Below are 20,109 nucleotides of genomic sequence, written 5' to 3' on the forward strand. Positions count from 1 at the left end.
AATGTCTACCACAACTTTTAACTGCTTTTTATTGCTAGACATAAATTGTAGTGCAATAAAGTCTCCAGTGAAACGGGGCCTGGAGTTATTGTTGCTAGAAAGCTGCATTCTGTCTTGATTGCTTTGCTGTCTGTGAGGGAATTCATTAAAGTTTTATTCTTATTTGGTTGCAGGGCTAAAACTAATCCCCTCTTCTACATGACTTTACCACATGAATGTAATGGGATATTTGCATTGATCTGGCAGCTTATGTTGTCCTACTTCTGGAACAGAACACTTATAAATTCCATCATTTCTATAGGGTCAACAAGGATTATTTTTGCAAGATATAGTTCTGTTTTCCTGTTTATTAAAATTATCAGTTTTTTCAAAGTGATGAATGCAAATAAGATCCAGTAAATGCACTGTAAATCGTTACACTTACTGCTTGTCTAACATCAACTGTAAACGGTACAGGAGAAATTAAGGTGTAATCACTGGTGGGTGCAAAATGTTTGGCACCTCCTTACTGCTGAACTTTCTCTTTAAGGTCCTCCATCTACCATTTATTTTGTTAATAGTACCAATTTGTACCAAGATACATAGGTCATAATCATTGCCATGTTTTCTTTCCATTTAACCACCATCTGCAATGGGCTGGTCCTGGTGTCCTCTCCACCTCCTCTATTATAGAGGCTTACTCAGGCCATTCCAAGTCTGGACTGGGATTCAAAATAGGTCCTGGCATTTCAAGTACACAGAAGCCCAAACAACCTACCTCAGGTCCCCTTTATAGTGACTGGCTGTGGCATCTTACAGCCTCCCTTCTAGCATTTGCCAAAATCCAGTCTGGGCCTGGTTCATACTCCCATCTGTAAATCTAAGTGGTGGAAACTCCAGGGTTCCCCTGCCTCATTTCTGCCTCAAATGTATCTACTGTAAATGTTTTATAGGTTTACATAATAAGAAATTAAACAAAAACATTGACTGTATTTTGTGTTTTATTGCTACCAACATTTCTATATTAAAATTTGCCACATTTTTGCCCAGACAGCGACTCCACCCAGCCAACTGCCACGCCTGATCTGTTTGAACTAAGCCCTGGTCCTCCCTAAACCCTTTAATAAAACCCTTTATTTGAATGTAGTGTGGTCTGTAATTAGACATTATACTGCTGTTATACTTTCATTTAGGAATTTAGTAATTCAAACAAAAACAAATCTTTGTTTAATAAACAAGCATTCTTCAGTGGGAGAGTTGTAGTTAGACTACAATTTTTCATATTGATTATGGCAGAACCCTCATGGTTATTAAACAGAGGCTATGACCCCTGAAATATGTCATTGTAAAGAAAACTGGTAAAACCAAGAAGACAAATGGTCTGCCATGTCTTAGAATGATCAAAATGATTTCAGATTAGCTAAATCAATTTGACTTTCTGCTTACTTCGACATAAAGCCTTTGTTACATTTCTATATGATTTGAAAGCATGAAGTCGCTTTGATATAAAATCTGACTTTAAAGCAACTCTTCAAGACCATTGACCTTCAGAAGTCGGGTTGATGCCAAGATCTTCAAAAACTGATTATATTTGACATTCATGCATTATGTATACCTCCTTTAGAAACCGCTACAGTGGCATTTCAAAACTATTCTAAACAACAGTTTATGTAATGTATAGCAGTTTGCTTTCTGGCTTCTCAAAGTTCAAAGTATGTTGCACCCTATTAAAACTATTAAGCAAGATTTTAGATTTGTGATCTTATTTAGGAAATATAGCTTACCTTATTATATATATAAACCACCAGCGTTTCTGTGCCATAACATGATTACATTTTTCTATTATCTTTTAAATGCTGTTCAGCATAGTTTCTTTTAAATGTTAGTGTGGTTAGACTGGTTAGACACTTTCTTAGCTAATGAAAATGTCAAGGATACCAGGCATTGATCGTGATTGCACCATGGGGCTCCATATACTAAGCACTAGTCATTAGTGATCATGCCAAGGACCTGTGTACTACGAATGGGAACAAAAACACATTTTTTTCACGGTAGTTTTAGCACTCAAGGGTGTCTGTTACACTACTGTGCTGAGAAACATCAGCTAAATTATATACATTTGCCTTCTATATAGCTGAGGGGCCTTTCTCAGCAACACATACATTTGTTTTTAAAATCTTCAAATTATTATTTCTGAATTAATAGTTATAGTCCCACTACGTGGTTAGGTTCTCATGAGACTAAAGCGTCATTATTGACATCCTAAGACCTTATCTACTGGTCCATGCTCTAAATTTTCACAATTCTGACTTAAATATAAAGAAAATTCAGTCGTTTCATTTTCTAAAAGGAAAAGGAAAGTCACAATTGCTGGGGACGCCAAAAGTTAGGCACCCCCAGTGTGCTTCTGTTAGCAAACAAAAAAAATTCACTGGGCCTGGGTTTTTACAGTGAGCACCACAGAGCAGTCCTATTTTTCCTGCTTCTGTTTTCTTCGCTATCCTGACCCAAAGCAGTAGTAAAAAGAATGGCTTTTTTGTTAAAAGTTTGACTTTTCACTCTGCTTTGCATGTGCACCAATACGAAAAAAGAAGAAGCAGGAAGAGGATTGCTCCGTGGCTCTTGCTGGAAGAACCTGGGGCCGGGGCAGTTTTGTGCTAACAGCAGCACCTGCCCAGGGTATCAGGTAAGTGAATACAATCACTTGGGGTGCCTAACTATTGGCAGCCCCCCTCCCCCAGCGATTGTGACTTTTCTTCTTTAATTGTGCAGTTTTTAATGGGTCTTTGGTTAAAGAAACCAGCCAATTTCGGTCATGGAACATTTCTTATATATAATAAATAGCAGTGACATGAGATAGAACCAGAAAAATAATGCACATTTATGAAGAAACTCCTACTGAGAGTGTTCTACTAAAAAGGATCATCTGACATTAAGAAGTGTGTGCAAATGGTAGCAGGAAAGGGTCTTAAAAACTCTTTTGAAAAAAGTTGAGTTGTGGTAGTTATATACTTTATTTCCAGAAACTCTAATTTATAATGAACAAAAAATAAAAACCACACGGATTCCACCTAATGGCTACTTAAGAATCCTAAAGCAGAGCTAATAACTAGCATCCAATGGCAGGAGATGTTGATTAATAAAAACACAGGGCAAATAGAGAGTGTTAGGCTGTTAAGCTTACACCTTTTATGTTAACATTCCTCAAAGTACCATTATGACTTTAGCTGTAACTAACAGAGGTGGTTGTATTATTACTTTTTTGTTACATAAATGTTAGGATGGAAAAAAAGAGGCCAATGTATTTAGAATTTGCTTTAAAGGAGAAGGAAAGGCTAATAAAGAGTTAATCTCAAGCTGCAGGCATACCTTCAGTTCTCTCAATAGTGCTCTTAAGTTTCCCCATATTTCACCTGTTCAGATGATCAGAAGCCAAACAGGAAGAAAAAAAGCTGAGCTGTGTAAAGAAAGTTCCCATAATGCCTCGCTCCTGCACCGAGACCAAGGCCCCTGTACATGCTCAGTTAGTTAGACTATGAGGAAGCTTCCTGCTGATTGGCTCAGATCCACATTCCTAAGGGGGGGGAAGTGAGTTCTTAGCGTTCTTGAGGGGGGGGGGAGCAGGAGAGAGGGCTGCGTGTCTCTGGCAGAGGAAAGCAGACACAAGAAATCTTTTGACAGAGAACTCAGTGCAGCGTTTCTGTGAGTGCTTATGGCTGTATTTACTGATAAAGCTTACTTAGTTTTTACCTTTCCTTCTCCTTTAAGGAGTATTAGACTCAAAACTATTTAAAGATGATAATATCTTTGTTGCATCTTTCAGTACATCTTTGGTTAGTATTTGACTCAATAAAGTGTGTTTTGTGCATTGGTTTTACTTGTTTTGTGGTCTTTAAATACAGTAGTTAAATAGGTATATTTACCCGTACCCCAGTCATGAGCTCCTCAATCCCATGTCACCCCCTCCCCTTCCTCCTTGTAGTTACTATGGGGAGTGCCAGTGCCTTCAGTTACTGGCGGGGGGGAGCAGGCCTCGGTTGGCGGGGGCATTAGCCCACCGTGTTTTTCCTGGTGCCCCCCCAGCCCAACCCTGCTACTAAACTGTTCTAAGAAGAGCTGTACAGAACCGAAGAATCTTTTTTTAATTTGTCCTTAAAGGGAAACTATGCCTTCAGGATGAATACTTAACCAACAGATTATTACAGTTTATATCATATTATGTAATATTGCCCTTTTATATTCTTTACCTTCAATGCTGGATTTGTAATGACGGCGCCTAAGGGCTGCCCCCATTCTCCCCAACCCCCCTTCCCAGGATCGCGCACATGTGCATCTATTTAGCTTGCATTCAGAGCACTGGGGACAGGACGAAGTTTTCTGGGCCAGCTGGCGTGCTGCCCCTAAATTCCGCCTACAAATCCGGGCCTGTTTACCTTGAGCAACCATTTTGGGATCATCTGTGTGCTCCCTCAGAGATCACCTGGCAGGAAATAATGCAGTTCTAACTGTAACAGAAAGTTTTAGAGCAAATGCATGTTTTAACTGTGTATTTATGCATAATCCCACAAAGCTACAAAGCATTTGGCTAACAAAATGCTATAAATTGCCATGTCATCTATTACCCTAATATTTAGGGTATATATATTGTTAAATATTGCCCTTTTACATCCTTTTCCTTGATCTAGCACTTAGTGATGGGCTATGTGCTCCTTTAAAGATCATATAACCAGAAATAATGAAATTCTAACTGTAACAGAAAGTAGTGAGGAAGTAAAAGGCAGAACTCTGTCCATTAATTGGCTGATGTGACCTAGCATGTATGTGCCTTGAATTTTTTTGTGTGTTCTGTGAATCCAGGAGGTAGCCCTTAATTCTAAAAATGGCAATTTTCTATTTAGAAGTACCTAATAGCACATACTACTAAAAACTATATTTTTATGAAAATGGTTTATTTAGATGAAGCAGGGATTTATGTATGAGCTTGCTTATGCAATATATTTTTATAGAGACCTACATTGTTTTGGGGTATAGTTTCCCTTTAACAGGAGTGTTTGAGTATGTTCAAAAATCATTAGAGTGCATTGTCATGGTATTTATTGCAAAGTGTAGGACCTAGTTATGGACTTGATTGAACTGATTTTATGATCATAAACTATACTGAATCTTGGACATTTACCAGTGAACTGTTTCTATGACCATCCTATTGTCACTCAGGAACTGTATTCAGACTTATTTTTACATTGTCACTTTTAGGGGCACATTTACTAAGATCCCATTTTTTTCTGGGCTTAAAATAGATATGGTATAAATTCGGAGTAACCACGATAATTTCTGAAGTTCTAAAATGTTTCGAAAATGCTTTTATCGTTCGTACGAAAATACCGCAATTGCATTCTGAAAGTCATGTCTGGCTTTGGAAGCCTTCTATAGGACTCAATGGTGCTCAACAAACTTTTTTGCACAATGGACCGGTTTACAGTTAAGAAAATTTTTCCACAGACCAATGTGGGGCATGCATTTCAATTACCTGGGGCGGCAATTAGCAGACCACGCAGACAATCACTGTTTGATACCAATGATGCGCCATCGCTGTGCTATGCACGGGATGTGTGTGTGTTGTTGTGTCATATACAGCACTATGCGCATCGTCGAGTCAAGCCTCTGTGAACAACTATGGGGGTCAGAGGTGGCCTGTTGCAACACAGCCCACCGCCCCTCACTGGTCTGTGGGCAGGTGTTTGGGAACCCCTGGTTTAGAAGACCCTATTACATGCCTTTTTCATACACATGATCAAGAGCACGCCTGTCCAAAACATGTTGTATTTACATAGTTAATAAATACTTAGCAGCCTAAAATGCAGTTGGGCATAGGAAGTCTGCTGCAAATCTGTAACTTGATTTTAACATAATATTAAGCAGAAACTATAATTTCATATGAAACATTCGTTTTTTGAATATTTTTCCTTTCATGTGTCAGCAATCTGTTTAAAGGGAACAATTTTACTTTGTCTGCATCTAAGGGTTTCAGCACCTGACATTTTTAAGCTCTGAAATGTATTTAAAAATGTCAGTTTTGCCTTCAAAACAACCTTTGCATACTTCTTTATTGGTTAAGACATTAATGCACCAAGCTGAACAAACCCTGGTCACATTGAATAGTAATGGTACTTAAAACTAAATTATTTGCATGCATTTTTTTTTCTTTATTATTGGAATGTCACTATAAACTTCCAAGTCCTTTAAGAGAAATTTTGAAACAGAATGTATTTTTTTGTGTTTAGTTCAGTGTAATAACGACACCGTTTTATGCTATCTTTCAATTGTTTGCACTTATAGTGATTCCTTTAAAATTGTATGCTATATATAATATAACATTGCAAAATTTTCTGACAAACTTTGGATTGATGGGGTGGAGTAGCTTTGGGAGAAGACATCAATGTCTCTCAGTAGGTCAGGGTGATCACCAAGCAATATTAGGAGCACTTTTTCCAAAGTTAAGAACAGCCTTGAATCAGGAATGTTATGATGCTATACATTCTTTTATTAATATTTAATGAAACACAAAATAAAAATAATTATTTTAATGTGAATGATGTATATTCTCTTTTAAGAGCTGTGTAGTGTGTCTCTGGTTCATAAATAAAGGATAACAATAATAACTTAGGACTGTATGCCTGTCAGAATTTTTAATCCTTTTTTAATCCATATTTGTGTTATTTTAACTGAGAATTTAGAGACTATTGTGTGGAAAACACAATAGGAAAAAACATAACAAACTGTTTCTGTACCATGTATTTTTTATCTGCAGGAAGGATTACCTATTTTGCAAAGAAGGGTTAATTAAAAGACATCATGAATACAGACTTTGTAGTAGTTACAGCTGCAAAAAGTGGGAATTCTGTCAAGTTGAAAGCCAAGTAAGTTGAAAGCATGATGGTTACTACTGTACAATAGGTTGTTTAAGTTTGTGTTAATTTTTAGGGGCACATTTATCAAAGTACGGTGGAGTCTGAATAAAAAAATGAGTATTTTTTTCTGATGTTTCAAACTGTGCGTTTTTTTTTTTTTGACTTTTTCGGACATTTGTGCTGCCTTTTCATACTTTACGACAATTTGCACAACAAAATCGTATTAGCTGCAACGAGTACGAAAGTTTCACTAAAGCTTCGTTATCGTGACTTTCCTTGGGCTAGGTTGGAGCTGCAGAGTGCCATTAAGTCCTATGGGAGGCTTCCAAAAACATGCACAGAAGGATCAAAGTCAGAAAGGTTTTCCCACCATTTACGATCGTTCGGATACAAAAATTTCATGACTTTCGGAACGCCATTATGATATTATCTTGACTATTACAATTTTTTTGTAAGCATTTTCGTGACATTTCCGATCATCAGAAATGATCGTATTTAATCCGAATTTTTCCCATTTCGTGATTCGAATTCGTACTTTGATGAATGTGCCCCATAGTGTGATGTAAAGAGTGATATTCTAAGACAATCTGCAGTCAGTCTCAATTTTTTATTATTTGTGTTTTTGGGTTTTTTGTAATTTCAGTTTTTGTTCAAAAACTCTTTAGTTTGGAATTTCAGCAGTTATCTGGTTGCTAGGGTTCAAATTACTTAAGCAACCAGGGAGTGATTTGAATGAAAGACTGGTATATAAATAGGAGAGGGCCTGAATAGAAAGTTAAGTAATAAAAAGTAACAATAACAATAAAATTGTAGCCACACAGAGCAATAGTTTTTTTTGGCTGCTGGGGTCAGTGAACCCCATATAAAAGCTGGAAACAGGCAGAAGAAGAAGGCAAATAATTCAAAACCTGGAAACAGGCAGAAGAAGAAGGCAAATAATTCAAAAACTATACAAAATAAAAAATGAAAGGTGAACCATCCCTTTAAAGAAGAAGGAAAGGCTAAGTCACTTGGGGGTGCCAAAATGTTAGGCACCCCCAAGTGACTTAGATCGCTTACCTTCTACCCCGGGCTGGTGCCCCTGTATGGAGAAAACAGCACCAGCACCAGCCAGTAGCAGCGATCGCTTCCTCCTTCCTCTCTCGCTGCATGCGCAGTAGAGTGAAAAGCCGAACTTTAACAGAGAAGTCGGCTTTTTCACTCTACTGCGCATGCGCTGGATTCGGAGTCTAGGGGAAAGGAAGGCGGAAGGAGGAAGCGAATCGCCCCAGGTGCCCCGGGCTGGTGCAGTTCTCTCCTAATAGGGTAAGCGATTCAAATCACTTGGGGGTGCTTAACATTTTAGCACCCCCAAGTGACTTAGCCTTTCCTTCCCCTTTAAGCATCTGTACTGCCAAATTGGCATTTTCAAGAATAGTCCTAGGACATAGGTTCATTTTGGATGACAGAAATCTTACCTTTAAGAGCTCCGACTGAGATCCTAAACATATATATCTGAGAACATTTAAAGATTAAAAAAAGTAAATGAAGTTAAAAATAATAACTGCAAGATTTTAGTTTTACATTTAATTACTCCTGTCTGTTTCAAAATAAAAGCAGGTTTCAGTTTATTAAAGAGGGTCATTATGATCCATGCTCAATAGTATGGCTGTTTGTTTTTGTGTCCTGACCTAGTGGTAAAAAAGAGTCTGAATTACAGCAATCATTTGTAACAAATGTTCTGTTTCTAGCTAACTATAGAAAGAAAGGCATTGCACAATGTCATTTTTGTTTAGGAATATACAGGAACTACGTGTGGAAAATATGCAGCTTGAGATGCAAAATCAGGACATGGAAGAGAAGCTGAAGCAACTACTAGAAAGCATGAGCAAGGAGAAAGAAGAACGAGTGTAAGTTAGAATTCGTAAAGACTGTGGTCAACTTTATTGAGATATTTTTACAATTCAAATGAAATTGTACAAACCACCGCTACACATTGTTTGCAGATCGCATTGGCAGCACAACAGGAGTAACTATAAGGAATAGTACAGTGTTTGGTTTAGAAACGTCACTTTCCAAAACAAAATGACTGTTGTTGTAGGCAGTTTGTTTTAAGTTGTTAAATATAAAGTATACCTTTTTATTTAAAGGTTCTGTGTTCCATGTAAGTTGTCTTTTAAAGGCAAAGTGTAGGGAATAATGATAATTGCAGAAAACATCTGTTCATTTATGCTACATGTATAAAGCCCTTTGTAAGAGTTAGAGCTGTAACAGTTTTGGAGAAGCATTATTCACCCATTGCAGCCATAAATGCTTAGGTGAGCTTTATATCCTATTTTATAAGCAAAATAAAAAACTTTGCATTTCTCTTATGATTCAGGAGATGAGAATTTCCCAAGAAAATCTCTGTACTATTCTATGCACAATATTTTTTACAGAATGGTACGTTAAATAAAAATAAAGCACATCTGCCATACATTCTTTATTACAGGCAATCAAAAGGCTATCACTGGAAGTCTGGCCAAGCTGGTAACCAAAGTCAGGATAAAGAGAATATGGTAAAGGTACATCACTATTGGCTATTGGTGTGTTTCTTAGTGGTCTCCAGAAAATGCAGCAATACAGTGCTAAAATGTAAATCATGTTGGACATATCGCTTATATCTCTATAAATAAATAGGCTCTTCAATATTAATCTGCATCCCTATAAAAGTAAAAAGTTTATATTAATAAATGATAATCATGTCTGAATTTTTGCTTTGTGTTGTCCCATAATCAAATCATTCCCAAATGCTTGTTTCATATATAATGCAGTTAGACAGGATTCAGCTTGCTTTGTAACTACCAGTCTGTAGTCAAGCAGCATGTGTTCAGACGCTATAGTGATTGTTTGTATATTTTAGGTTTCCTCTGGAAGAATAAAACTGAAAATCCTAAAAGATTCAATGCCAGGTAACCTTATTAAGAATATTTTCAACTATCACCAAATAATAGCAATGTAGTTATTTAACATGTTGGTTCTTATCATGGTACCTAGTTCCTATCACATGAGACTACTGATGAGTTTTATTTTCAACAAGAACCTTATCCCGTAGCGCAATATTTCCTGTAGAGCTCTGTTATTATTGTTTTAGCTATTAATTGTTTGGTGCTCTAAATAAAGTTCAATATCCTGTGTTTCATTTCTCCACAAAAAGCACCATTTCTCTACATGTTTGTGTGGTATATGATGAACAACTCCGCACATTAACTGTGTCAGCGATGTCAGCGCATGAACTATTTATAGAGAGTGTGAGATTAATTGAAGAATGTAGATGAATAAATGTTATCTTAAATTCCAAAAATATATATAAATGTATTTTTTACACAAATTTCCACTATACCACAGAGTAAAGAAAACCATGATAGTCTGCTTGTGCTGCAGGGACTAACTCCCCACCCACCTCTACTTCAGTCTCACAGAGTGATCCAACCCCTGTCTGACTTTGTTCCATTGTGAAGGGGTGGATTCTGGGACTTCTCTGCTTTCTAGAAAATGTCACCATCTTCCACTATGGAGAGCAGAGTAACTTCAAGCCACAGAATCTATCACTGCACAAGTTGAGGAAGTGGGGTACATTATATTGTCAGGCTAAGGGAAGTTAGCAAGTGGTTTGTGGAGTATCATATCCTTTCAGTCTGAGGAATCAGGAATGTCTGTGCAAAAAAAAATATGTATATATATTTATTTTTAGTAGTTCAGATAGTGTTTATGCACCTTTTCTACTAACTAAATGAGTTTATATCAAAAAGCAGGGTATATTTTTATGTAAGGCTACAGAGTACAATTACATTCTTTTCCCCCCATGCACAAAGCAAGGGATTGCACAGACGGGAATGGAAGAACCTGATTGTCCTTTCACAGCAACTAAACACTGTGGGATAAATTGGAATACCAACTGCAAGCCAGGCCTGGTCCCCAGCATCAGTGCCAAGCCTTCTGGCTAAATGAAAGCAAATCCCACAATAGTGTTCCAAAATCTAGTGGAAAGCCTTCCCACAAGAATAGAGGCTATATATATATATATATATCTATATATCTATATTTATATATATTTAAGGTCTTACTTATATTTTAAGTATAACAGATATCATATGGTTGAAAGTATCCACACACCCTGCCTTTCCAACATTTTATTCCCAAAGAGTACTAATATAAAGCAGTTTCTCTCTTTGTTGCTGTAATTGCCTCTTTTAGAGTAGAGTCTTTTTAGTGATTTTAAAATAAAAAAAATTACTTATTCTTTAATAGTACTATACATTTTGTTATTGTTATTGCTCATTACACCAGTAAATACTTAGAACTTTATTTTTATTTCTGCAGAGCCTGAGATGCAGAAGGTAGACTCGAAAATGGATAATGTTATCGGCCCTGATAGGCCTAAAGTGAAAGGGAAAGCCTGTGGACAATGTGAAGCAAAGAGTGCGTTACTGGTAAGCAAACTGAATTTTTGTCAAATCTGTACTGCAGGCAACACAAAGTGAGTCACATAATGTAACAATAATTACTTGGAAGTTAATGGCAGGTGTTAATTAATTATATTCTTATGTAAGTAAGGCCTCTTTGGGGTAACTGTGTAGGGATACTTCCTGTCATTGGCTTGTATAATGTGAAAATTTAAGAATGCTTTTATTGTGATTGACACAGAATTAGTTTAGTTGATGCCTACACTACTGCATTGCTTATTTTGTCATTACATTACCATAATGAGTGGAAATGATCCAGATTGATTTGTTTTAATGTTTGTATTTATTATTGAAGATGATACACTTAGGGAATTAAGAAATTGCCACAGGAAGTTTTCCAAGGCCACTTTTGTTTTATATTCTGGACCTTGGTATGCTATTCAGAATGAATTAGCTAGTAAATGAAGACAATCATTGAGCGTACTATGACAGATGGATTTCAGGCAGAAATGCTGACTCTGGAAGGGGATGTAATGTAGATAATAACAAGAATAATGTATTAAACGGGAAAAGAGTTTGATTTCTTAGACATTGAGAAGATCAATGAAATCTAAATATTTTCAAGTAGGTAAATGAATGGCAGAATGTGCCCTAAAATGGTTTATATAAGTCCTTAGAGCTTATGGTTTATGCAAATGGAGTCATGATTCTCCTAATCACCACGCAGAGGAATAGATAAAATAAGTAGGCCGTGCTGGAGCCTTCCCAGAGAAACCCCACAGTTAAGGAATAAAAGCAGGAAATGAGACTTGTTTATTACTCCTGGAGAACATTAGGCACCATTAAATCTGAGTAATGCTTTGTGAAAAGCCATGATGCATTCAGAGATAGTTTCTCATTATTACCTTTCCACTATTATGTCTGTTTTTTCATAAAGCAATATTACAGATAATCTGGTATATATAAATATATAGCACACTCCAAAAACATCCTACTGTCTGGGTGCTAACCGGGTGAATGGGTGAAGTACAAACAAGTAGAGATACCACAGCACTCCCCGGACTTTGAAAAATAATATTATTATACTGTTTTTATTAGTGCTATATCAGTGTTTCAGTCACATACTCGGACCCGTCTCAAGATCTCAAAAGTGCTGTGGTATCTCTACTATCAGACTACTTTCAACACTTTCATTGTAGCACACAGGGAAATGGCATTTTAAAGTTAATTTTAAAGTAATAAGGAAAGTTTAATAATATACTATTGAGCTTATTATTTAAGCAAGTCAATTTCCTATTTTATATATACTGCAAGAATGCATACACAGACAGTTAATAGCTTGTATAATGCTTCTATGATATATATACAGGTATGGGACCTGGGGTTTTCCGGATAAGGGATCTTAAGTCTGCTAAAAATCATTTCAATATTGAATAAGCCCAATAGGCTTGTTTTGCCTCCAATAAGAATTAATTATATCTATAGCTGGGATCAATTACAAGGTACTGTTTTATTATTACAGAGAAAAAGGAAATCATTTTTCAAAATTTGAATTATTTGCTTATAATGGGGTCTATAGGAGATGGGCTTTCCATAATTTGGAACTTTCTAGATAACAGGTTTCCGGATAAGGGATCCCATACCTGTATATTATATTATTTCTCCATAAACAGAAGTCTTATTATTCTTTTCCTTTCACATTTTTTATGTTACACACACAGATTTTACTTGTATTTTCATACATTGCTGCAATAAGGCTTGAAAAAGGGAAAAAAATTACTTTTACTAGTTTCCTTAATGCATGTAATTTATTTTCTGTTGTACTCAATGATTTTCCGTGAAGATGTGCTTGGAGTGTGGAGAAGATTATTGTCCTGCCTGTTATGCGAAAATCCATCAGAAGGGGGCATTAAAACTACACAGAACTAGGCCTATTCAGGTAATGCATTATTTGTGCATGTTCTCTGTAAATGTTAAAAAATATAAGAACATAGAAATGCAGTTGCAGAGCGACGCTTTAATACCAACACAGTCTTAACTAATTCTTATAATAATGAGAATATTTTGAACTATGATTTTAGTTAACAAACTTCTGATCTAAAACTTTGTTTTTTGTGTGTAGCTTATATTATTCATATTTTCCTATGTGTAACATGCTAAAATTGCCTGTCTAGTATTTGCTGCTTATAAGCTGTTTATCTTATTGGGACACAAAAATTCATATCGCAGTTAATATTAATGTATGATATTTCTGACATTTTCAGTATCATAGTAAGAGTATTACTACAAAATCTTAACATGTATTTATAAAGCGCCAACATATTCCAGAGTGCTGTACAATAAATGGGGTTATACACTGGACACACAGAATATTATAGCAACCAGTAACTGATACAAGTTATACCAGGAGGGGATACAATTTAGAAGTACAAGGCAATCTTTGGCACTCTTATTTGCAGAACTAAAATCCCACTGTCTTCTCCTGCTTTTCTTGTTGTAGGTGCTTAATTGCTGAGGGTTGACTGTTTATTTCTGCCATTATTATTATTAGTATATTAATAAGGATTTTATATACATTTTATAATGTATTTCTTACCTTAGTGTATATATTGAACTTTCAGATTATATACTAGTAACAAATACTAGAGTTAAAGTGATACTGACACCAGAAATTAAACCTTTTTTATAATATTGTCATAACATTGCCTTTGCATGCTATTTATAATTTTGCCATAAAAGTATTTGTCCAAGCTTTTACATTCCCTATCTGATCCCCCATGTTCCTCTATGAGGGGGCTGCCATATTTGTCTAGCAGGGGAACAGTCAGGTTTTGGGATTTCAAGTAACAATTACTTACAAAAGCAAACCTAGCAGCAAAAAATAATCAACATGACCAATAGGCAACTTTTTATGTAGATTCATATTTTGAAAAGTTGTTTTTTCGTGTCAGTATCACTTTAATGGGTGCCCTGCCCAAAAGAGCTTGTTTCTTAACGTTGGGTTCCAGATGTTGCCGTATTACAAATCTAAATCCTTCAGCCAAGACAGGCGCTCCTCTTTTCCGGAAAACCCACAGCCTTTGGTGTATTTCTGTGAGCATTATGCCAACATTTTCAGTGACTTCCCAGAGGTTCCTTGCTGTTGTCCAGATTCATGCACATATACAGTATAGTAAAAGTTCCAACTGCAATATCAGACATATCTGATATCTGGCTGATACCTGGCCAGGTTGAAGTAGCCAAGTTGGCAGCTAATATCAGCCACCTTAAGGTAGACCCTGCTGTGCTAACTTCACTAAATGTAGACAGGGCACCCCTGTCTTTATGCTAAAACTGTTAAAATATAAGATAAAAGAGACTAAATAGGATGGTTTGGTAAAAAAAATGATTTATGCTTAGTAAAGATCACATACTGCACGTATGGAATCTGTTATTGAAATGGTAGGGACCTGGGGTTTTCAGATTCTGTTTTTCTGTAGTTTGGAGAACTATTTCTTAAACATACTAAAAACACAGAAAAGCCCAACTGGTTTTGTTGTGGATCTAGATTTATAGTAGGCTAGTTATCATCAAGTGTAGAATTCTGTCTAATAGTTACAGAGAGAATGCAAATCTGGACATAGGAGTTCTATATTTCATGGCTTTCTGGATAACAGGTTTCCAGATAATTTATTTTATACCTGTATCTTATTAGTGCAAATGGTTTTGCAGCTTAGTCGTCAGTGGTGGTCCTGGGGTTGTTGCCACCTGAGGCAGCAGCCTCAATGCCACCCCCCTCTCTCCCGCTCCGCGCTTACATAGCATAGGAGCGGGTCCTATTGACAAATTTTTGTTTTAAAAAATACAAAATCACCAGAGGCAGATTTTTGCCGCCCCTGGTAACTGGCTGCTCCCTGCTGCCTGACGCAAGGTTCTCACCTTGACTCATCATCAAGTACAAGGCACTGTCTTACAATTACATAGAAAAAGCAAATCGGGCAAAAATTGTGTGCTTAAACATGACTCTCTTGGAAATATTAGAGTTATGCCATGTTTTGCATACATCTTAAGGCTCTACTCTCAGATCTCTCCTTTAGATCAAGGCACTGTATAAAATCAAGTGTGTTTATAAGGCTGTGTAGTTTTTTTTGGGGGGTTTAAAAAACTTGCAAATGTAAAAATTTGCCATCTAAAAGCTTGCAAGTTTTTGTAAGTAATGGGAGTTGTCATAGGCAAAGTCAAGCCATAGTCTCAAATTTAAATTTTTCTAGTTTTTAGAGATTTTAGAACTCGTAAACTTGAAAAGATATTCAAGATATTCAAGCTTTTTATTTGAACAAGTTTTCCTTATTAATAAATAATTCGATAAGTGAGTTTATTCGATTTAGAAAAACAAACTCGAATTCACAAACTCAAAAACTGACAAATAGGCCCTTAAATTTCATACATAATAACTGACACTGACCCCAGCAGCCAAAAAACTATTGCTCTGTAAACATACAGTTTTTTGTTGTTATTGTTATTTTTATTACTTATCCTTTTATTGAAGTCCTCTTCTATTAATATATCAGTCTCTCATTCAAACCACTCCCAGGTAAATTGAAATTCCAAACTGGAGAGCTGCTGAACAAAAATTTAAATCATTAAAAAACTGTTAATAATAAAAAATGAAGACCAATTGCAATTGCACTCTCTACATCATACTAAAAGGGAACTCAAACAACTCCCTTAAGCATCTAACAGACTGAGGCCCTCATTTACATATGCCCTGGACGTAAGTGCAAAATCAGGCCACTTTCATTGGCTCATTCAGTAAGTGTCCAGAGCATGCCTTCATTATTACCTCATCCTAAATTCAAATCTAATATGAGGTGCAGAGTGCAGTGCCAGAAACGCGTGGCAGCCCTGTTCTTACTTCCTGCCATAGGGTAAGCAGTAAGATTTTGCGCCCCTCTTCCCACTGGCATCTGCATTGTGCATAAGTAAGGAGGCGCCTTCCTCTTTCTGCATTTATGATGCAGACAATGAAGTATAGATGGGGAACAACAGGTTTTGCAGGCATTTTTGCACTTTGCACTATACTTAATAAGTCTTTGCTTAGACTTATTGTGATATAGAACTCTTAATTTCGTATCATCCTATTAATGGGCATCTTTTGCTTTAATTGCATTAGTTGTGGTTCACTTAAGGCTTTAGAGGTATTGGATCTATTATTCAGACACTCATTATCCAGAAAGATTTGAAATACAGCAATTTAGCAGTGATAGTTGGGGGGCGGGGCGGAAAGATTTATTGTATGGAGATCCAAATTATGTATCTGGTAAACCCCAGGTCCAGCATGATATTCTTAGTATACTGCTGACACGTGCACAGTGCATTAATATTCCCACTGAACCTCTTATTTGCAACAGTGTGATACTAAGGGGCAGATTTATCAAAATTTTATATTTTAGTTTACCACAGAAAAATTCACTATTCGTTCCTCTGGGATATTTAGAAGTGTATTTATCAATGGTTGAAAGTTAGCGTGGGGCACATTTTTCTGTGGTATACTCATTTACACTCTCTCATTTTTATAAGTTTTAAGCCTCTTAACACCAAAAAATGAAAGTGTATAAAAGTAACTAAAATATAATGTGCTGCTGCCCTGCACTGGTAAAAGTTGTGTGTTTACTTCAGAAAGTTTACTATAATTTATATAAATAAGCTGCTATGTAGCCATGGGGGCAGCCATTCAAAGGAGAAAAGGCACAGGCACATAGCAGATAACAGATAAAACACTATTGTATTCTACAGAACTTATCTGTTATCTGCAATGTAACCTGTGCCTTTTCTCCTTTTTTCCAGCTTGAATGGCTGCCCCCATGGCTACACAGCAGCTTATTATATAAACTATAGTAGTGTTACTGTAGCAAACACACCAGTTTTACCAGTGCAGGGCAACAGTGCATTCAATTTTTATTACTTTAAAGCTCTTTCATTTTTTAGTGTTACTGTTCCTTTAAAGCTTATATCCCACAGAGAGATTAGTTGCCTGTGATAAATCTCTGCTACAACAGGCGACAAAGTGATACCACTAACAAAGTGAAGGCATAGGTGTTGTGAAGTTTCCTCCTGCAGGCAACTTTGCTCAACTTCAGAAAACGAAGCAACACATATTAGGAAGATTAGTCGATTGTGGTAGCAGAGATTTATTGCGGGTGACTAATCTCCCTGTTGGACATACTGTAAGTCTAATGTTCTATTCATATAGATCTTTGCTTGTGACTTCTCTGACTGTTTTATGTTTTGACTTGCCTTCCCCTGTGCTTGCTGCCTTCCTACCACTGGCTGTCTACTGCACTTCTTAGTTGCTTTTCAGATTCTTACCTAGTTTGTCTGAGTATTTATACGTATATATATATATATATATATATATATATATATATATATATATATATATATATATGTATATAGTTGTATTAATACATTAAGGACAACAGGCAAAGGTAGCAAGATATGAATCTTAAAAAAAAAATCAAAGCAAATTTGTTAATTTTATTTCAGATGAGCTGACTTCATTGTCTTAAATCTTTCCAATTAAAATAGGGAATTTAATCCAAACCTAGTCTTAAAGAAGCTTTACTGTTAATGTACAGGCTTAATTCTTAGATTTTGTTAAATCCTAAACTGATTCCAGTGCAATGTTAAAATACTGTTATAGTTTTTCGTGTATAGATGTAGATGTATATGAACAAGATGCAGATAACTTGCAAACAGTGTAAAATTTATTTTTATAACTGAGAAGAAATTACCAGCTACTGCTGTCAAGATATCAGATTGAAATGGTGCAGAAAACATGTTGTAATGGGACAATTTATCTAAGAATGTCGGTTTAAATGAGCAAGCTTTTAATTCCAATGTTTTATGAAGATGAGTATTTCATCAATCAAGCATATCTATGTGATATCCACTATCACATTGCTGTTCTTGCTTCAGAGTTAGAAGCATGGTGACTGTTTATATATTTATTATTTTGAAGAACGTGCAAGCTCTTTAGAGTAGTGTGTAATAGAGTGTTAAGGATCAACAAGACTGAATTGTATTTGTCTCGAAAAGCTTTTGCACATCTACAGGCCCTCACAGTAAACCAATTAGATGATAACAATCAAGTGTACAATTGGATGAAGTACTATTCATTGTGGATGAAATAACATGTTTTTCCTATTCTCACATATCTGAAAGAGATAAAGAAAAATATATCTGCAGTGTAACATAAAATACAATCTAAAGCAAGGAAGGATGACACGAACAGATTAGGTATTTAAACACATCAAAGATTACACCTCAGCAGTTTTATTTTCACAGTGTTCTTAATGTCTGGCCTCTCAACAGCATTTATATATATATATATATATATATATATTACATACATGTAATATATTTGTACAACAAGTTTCGTTATCCGTTATTTAGAAACTTGTTATCCAGAAAGCTCCAGATTACAGGAAGGCCATCTCCCATAGACTACATTTTAACCAAAAAATTGGGATTTTTAAAAATGATTTCCTTTTTCTCTATATTATAATAACAAAACAGTATCTTGTACTTGATCCCAACTAAGATATAATTAATCCTTTTTGGAGACAAAATAATCCTATTGGGTTTATTTAATGGAGGCACTTAGCTAGCCTTTCTGCAGTAACAAGCCCTTAACCTCTGCACTTGTTTCCCATTCTTTTTGTTTCTGTCTGTCTTCTCTTCCTAATAGATTGTAAGCACTTAAGGACAGGGACCCCCTCCTAACTACAGTATAATGAATTTTCATTGTCTAATTTTATAGTAACTGTACCCCTGTTTGTGCTTATGTCTTATAAAGCTTTGCAGTGCTGTATAAATAATGGGTAGCACATCTTTTGCAAAACCATAGAAATGTATGGATGTGTGGACTTAAAGGACAAACGGTTCAGCAGAAGAAAAATATAATGTATTTTTAGAAATTATGAAAATTTCGCAAGGGCAGATTAACACAGCCAAATATAAATATTTAGGCTAATGTTACTACACCCAGGGAACCACATTTATCTGTATATTTTGTTGATACAAGTGTTATGTTATTTATTATAAGTGCAGTATACATTTGAGATACCATAGTCAGCGGCCCACTGTGGCAAACTGTCACGAAAAATTGATGTATGTAGAATATGCTGATGTCAGCAGTAAAATTATATGATAATCAATGAGCCTGTAATATTTTGTATTTGCAGAAGAAAACTCAGAGAGAAGTTTCACAGCAAAGCAGAGAGAGGAATTCTAATGAGCCAAAAGACAAGCCAACCAGTGGCAACAAAGTGTCTACTGGTTTCACTGCTTTTAACGAGAAGCAAGAAGTAAAGGAACAGGTTTGTTACTGTTACATGAAGCAAACAAAAGGAATTCTGGGAATTCCTTTTGTTTGCTTTTGTCTGTGTGAGGCAGTCTCTTCAACCTTATTTATTTGTTTGTAGAACCACATGGTGACTCTACCTAAGCTGATCAGAAAACCCTACACTACACTGATGAGCCCCCAATAAAGGGCGAAACCGGTCTGTAGTTGGGAATCTGATCAGCTATTGTCCTGGCTTTAGCTTCAAACCCAGTTGGTGAGCTGTAGCCTATAGGATAAACCCATGTAAATGGGATTTTTTTTTTAGAGTCTGGAATTCGTTCCCAGAATTCCTTTTGTTTGCTTTTGTCTGTGTGAGGCAGTCTCCTCAACCTTATTTATTTGTTTACTGTTACATGAGAATGTCTTATAAAAAAGAAAAGAGATCATCCTGCCCTTGTTTTTGCAAACTCAG

The 20,109-nt window shown here is 36.0% G+C and overlaps 1 protein-coding gene across 1 annotated transcript in view; it reads left to right on the forward strand.

Annotated features, from left to right (window-relative positions):
- The window catches only part of zbbx (zinc finger, B-box domain containing), a 65,448-nt gene that overhangs the window by 5,665 nt on the left and 39,674 nt on the right, over window positions 1-20,109 (forward strand). Inside the window, exons 2-8 of the mRNA XM_002931565.5 lie at window positions 6,788-6,896; window positions 8,663-8,776; window positions 9,358-9,430; window positions 9,769-9,817; window positions 11,229-11,338; window positions 13,155-13,250; window positions 19,537-19,671. Of these exons, the coding sequence (XP_002931611.2) occupies window positions 6,832-6,896; window positions 8,663-8,776; window positions 9,358-9,430; window positions 9,769-9,817; window positions 11,229-11,338; window positions 13,155-13,250; window positions 19,537-19,671 (642 nt within the window). The 5' untranslated portion in view covers window positions 6,788-6,831. The remainder of the gene's footprint in view (window positions 1-6,787; window positions 6,897-8,662; window positions 8,777-9,357; window positions 9,431-9,768; window positions 9,818-11,228; window positions 11,339-13,154; window positions 13,251-19,536; window positions 19,672-20,109) is intronic.

Source organism: Xenopus tropicalis, chromosome 5 (genome assembly GCF_000004195.4).
Source record: "Xenopus tropicalis strain Nigerian chromosome 5, UCB_Xtro_10.0, whole genome shotgun sequence".
NCBI lineage: Eukaryota > Metazoa > Chordata > Amphibia > Anura > Pipidae > Xenopus > Xenopus tropicalis.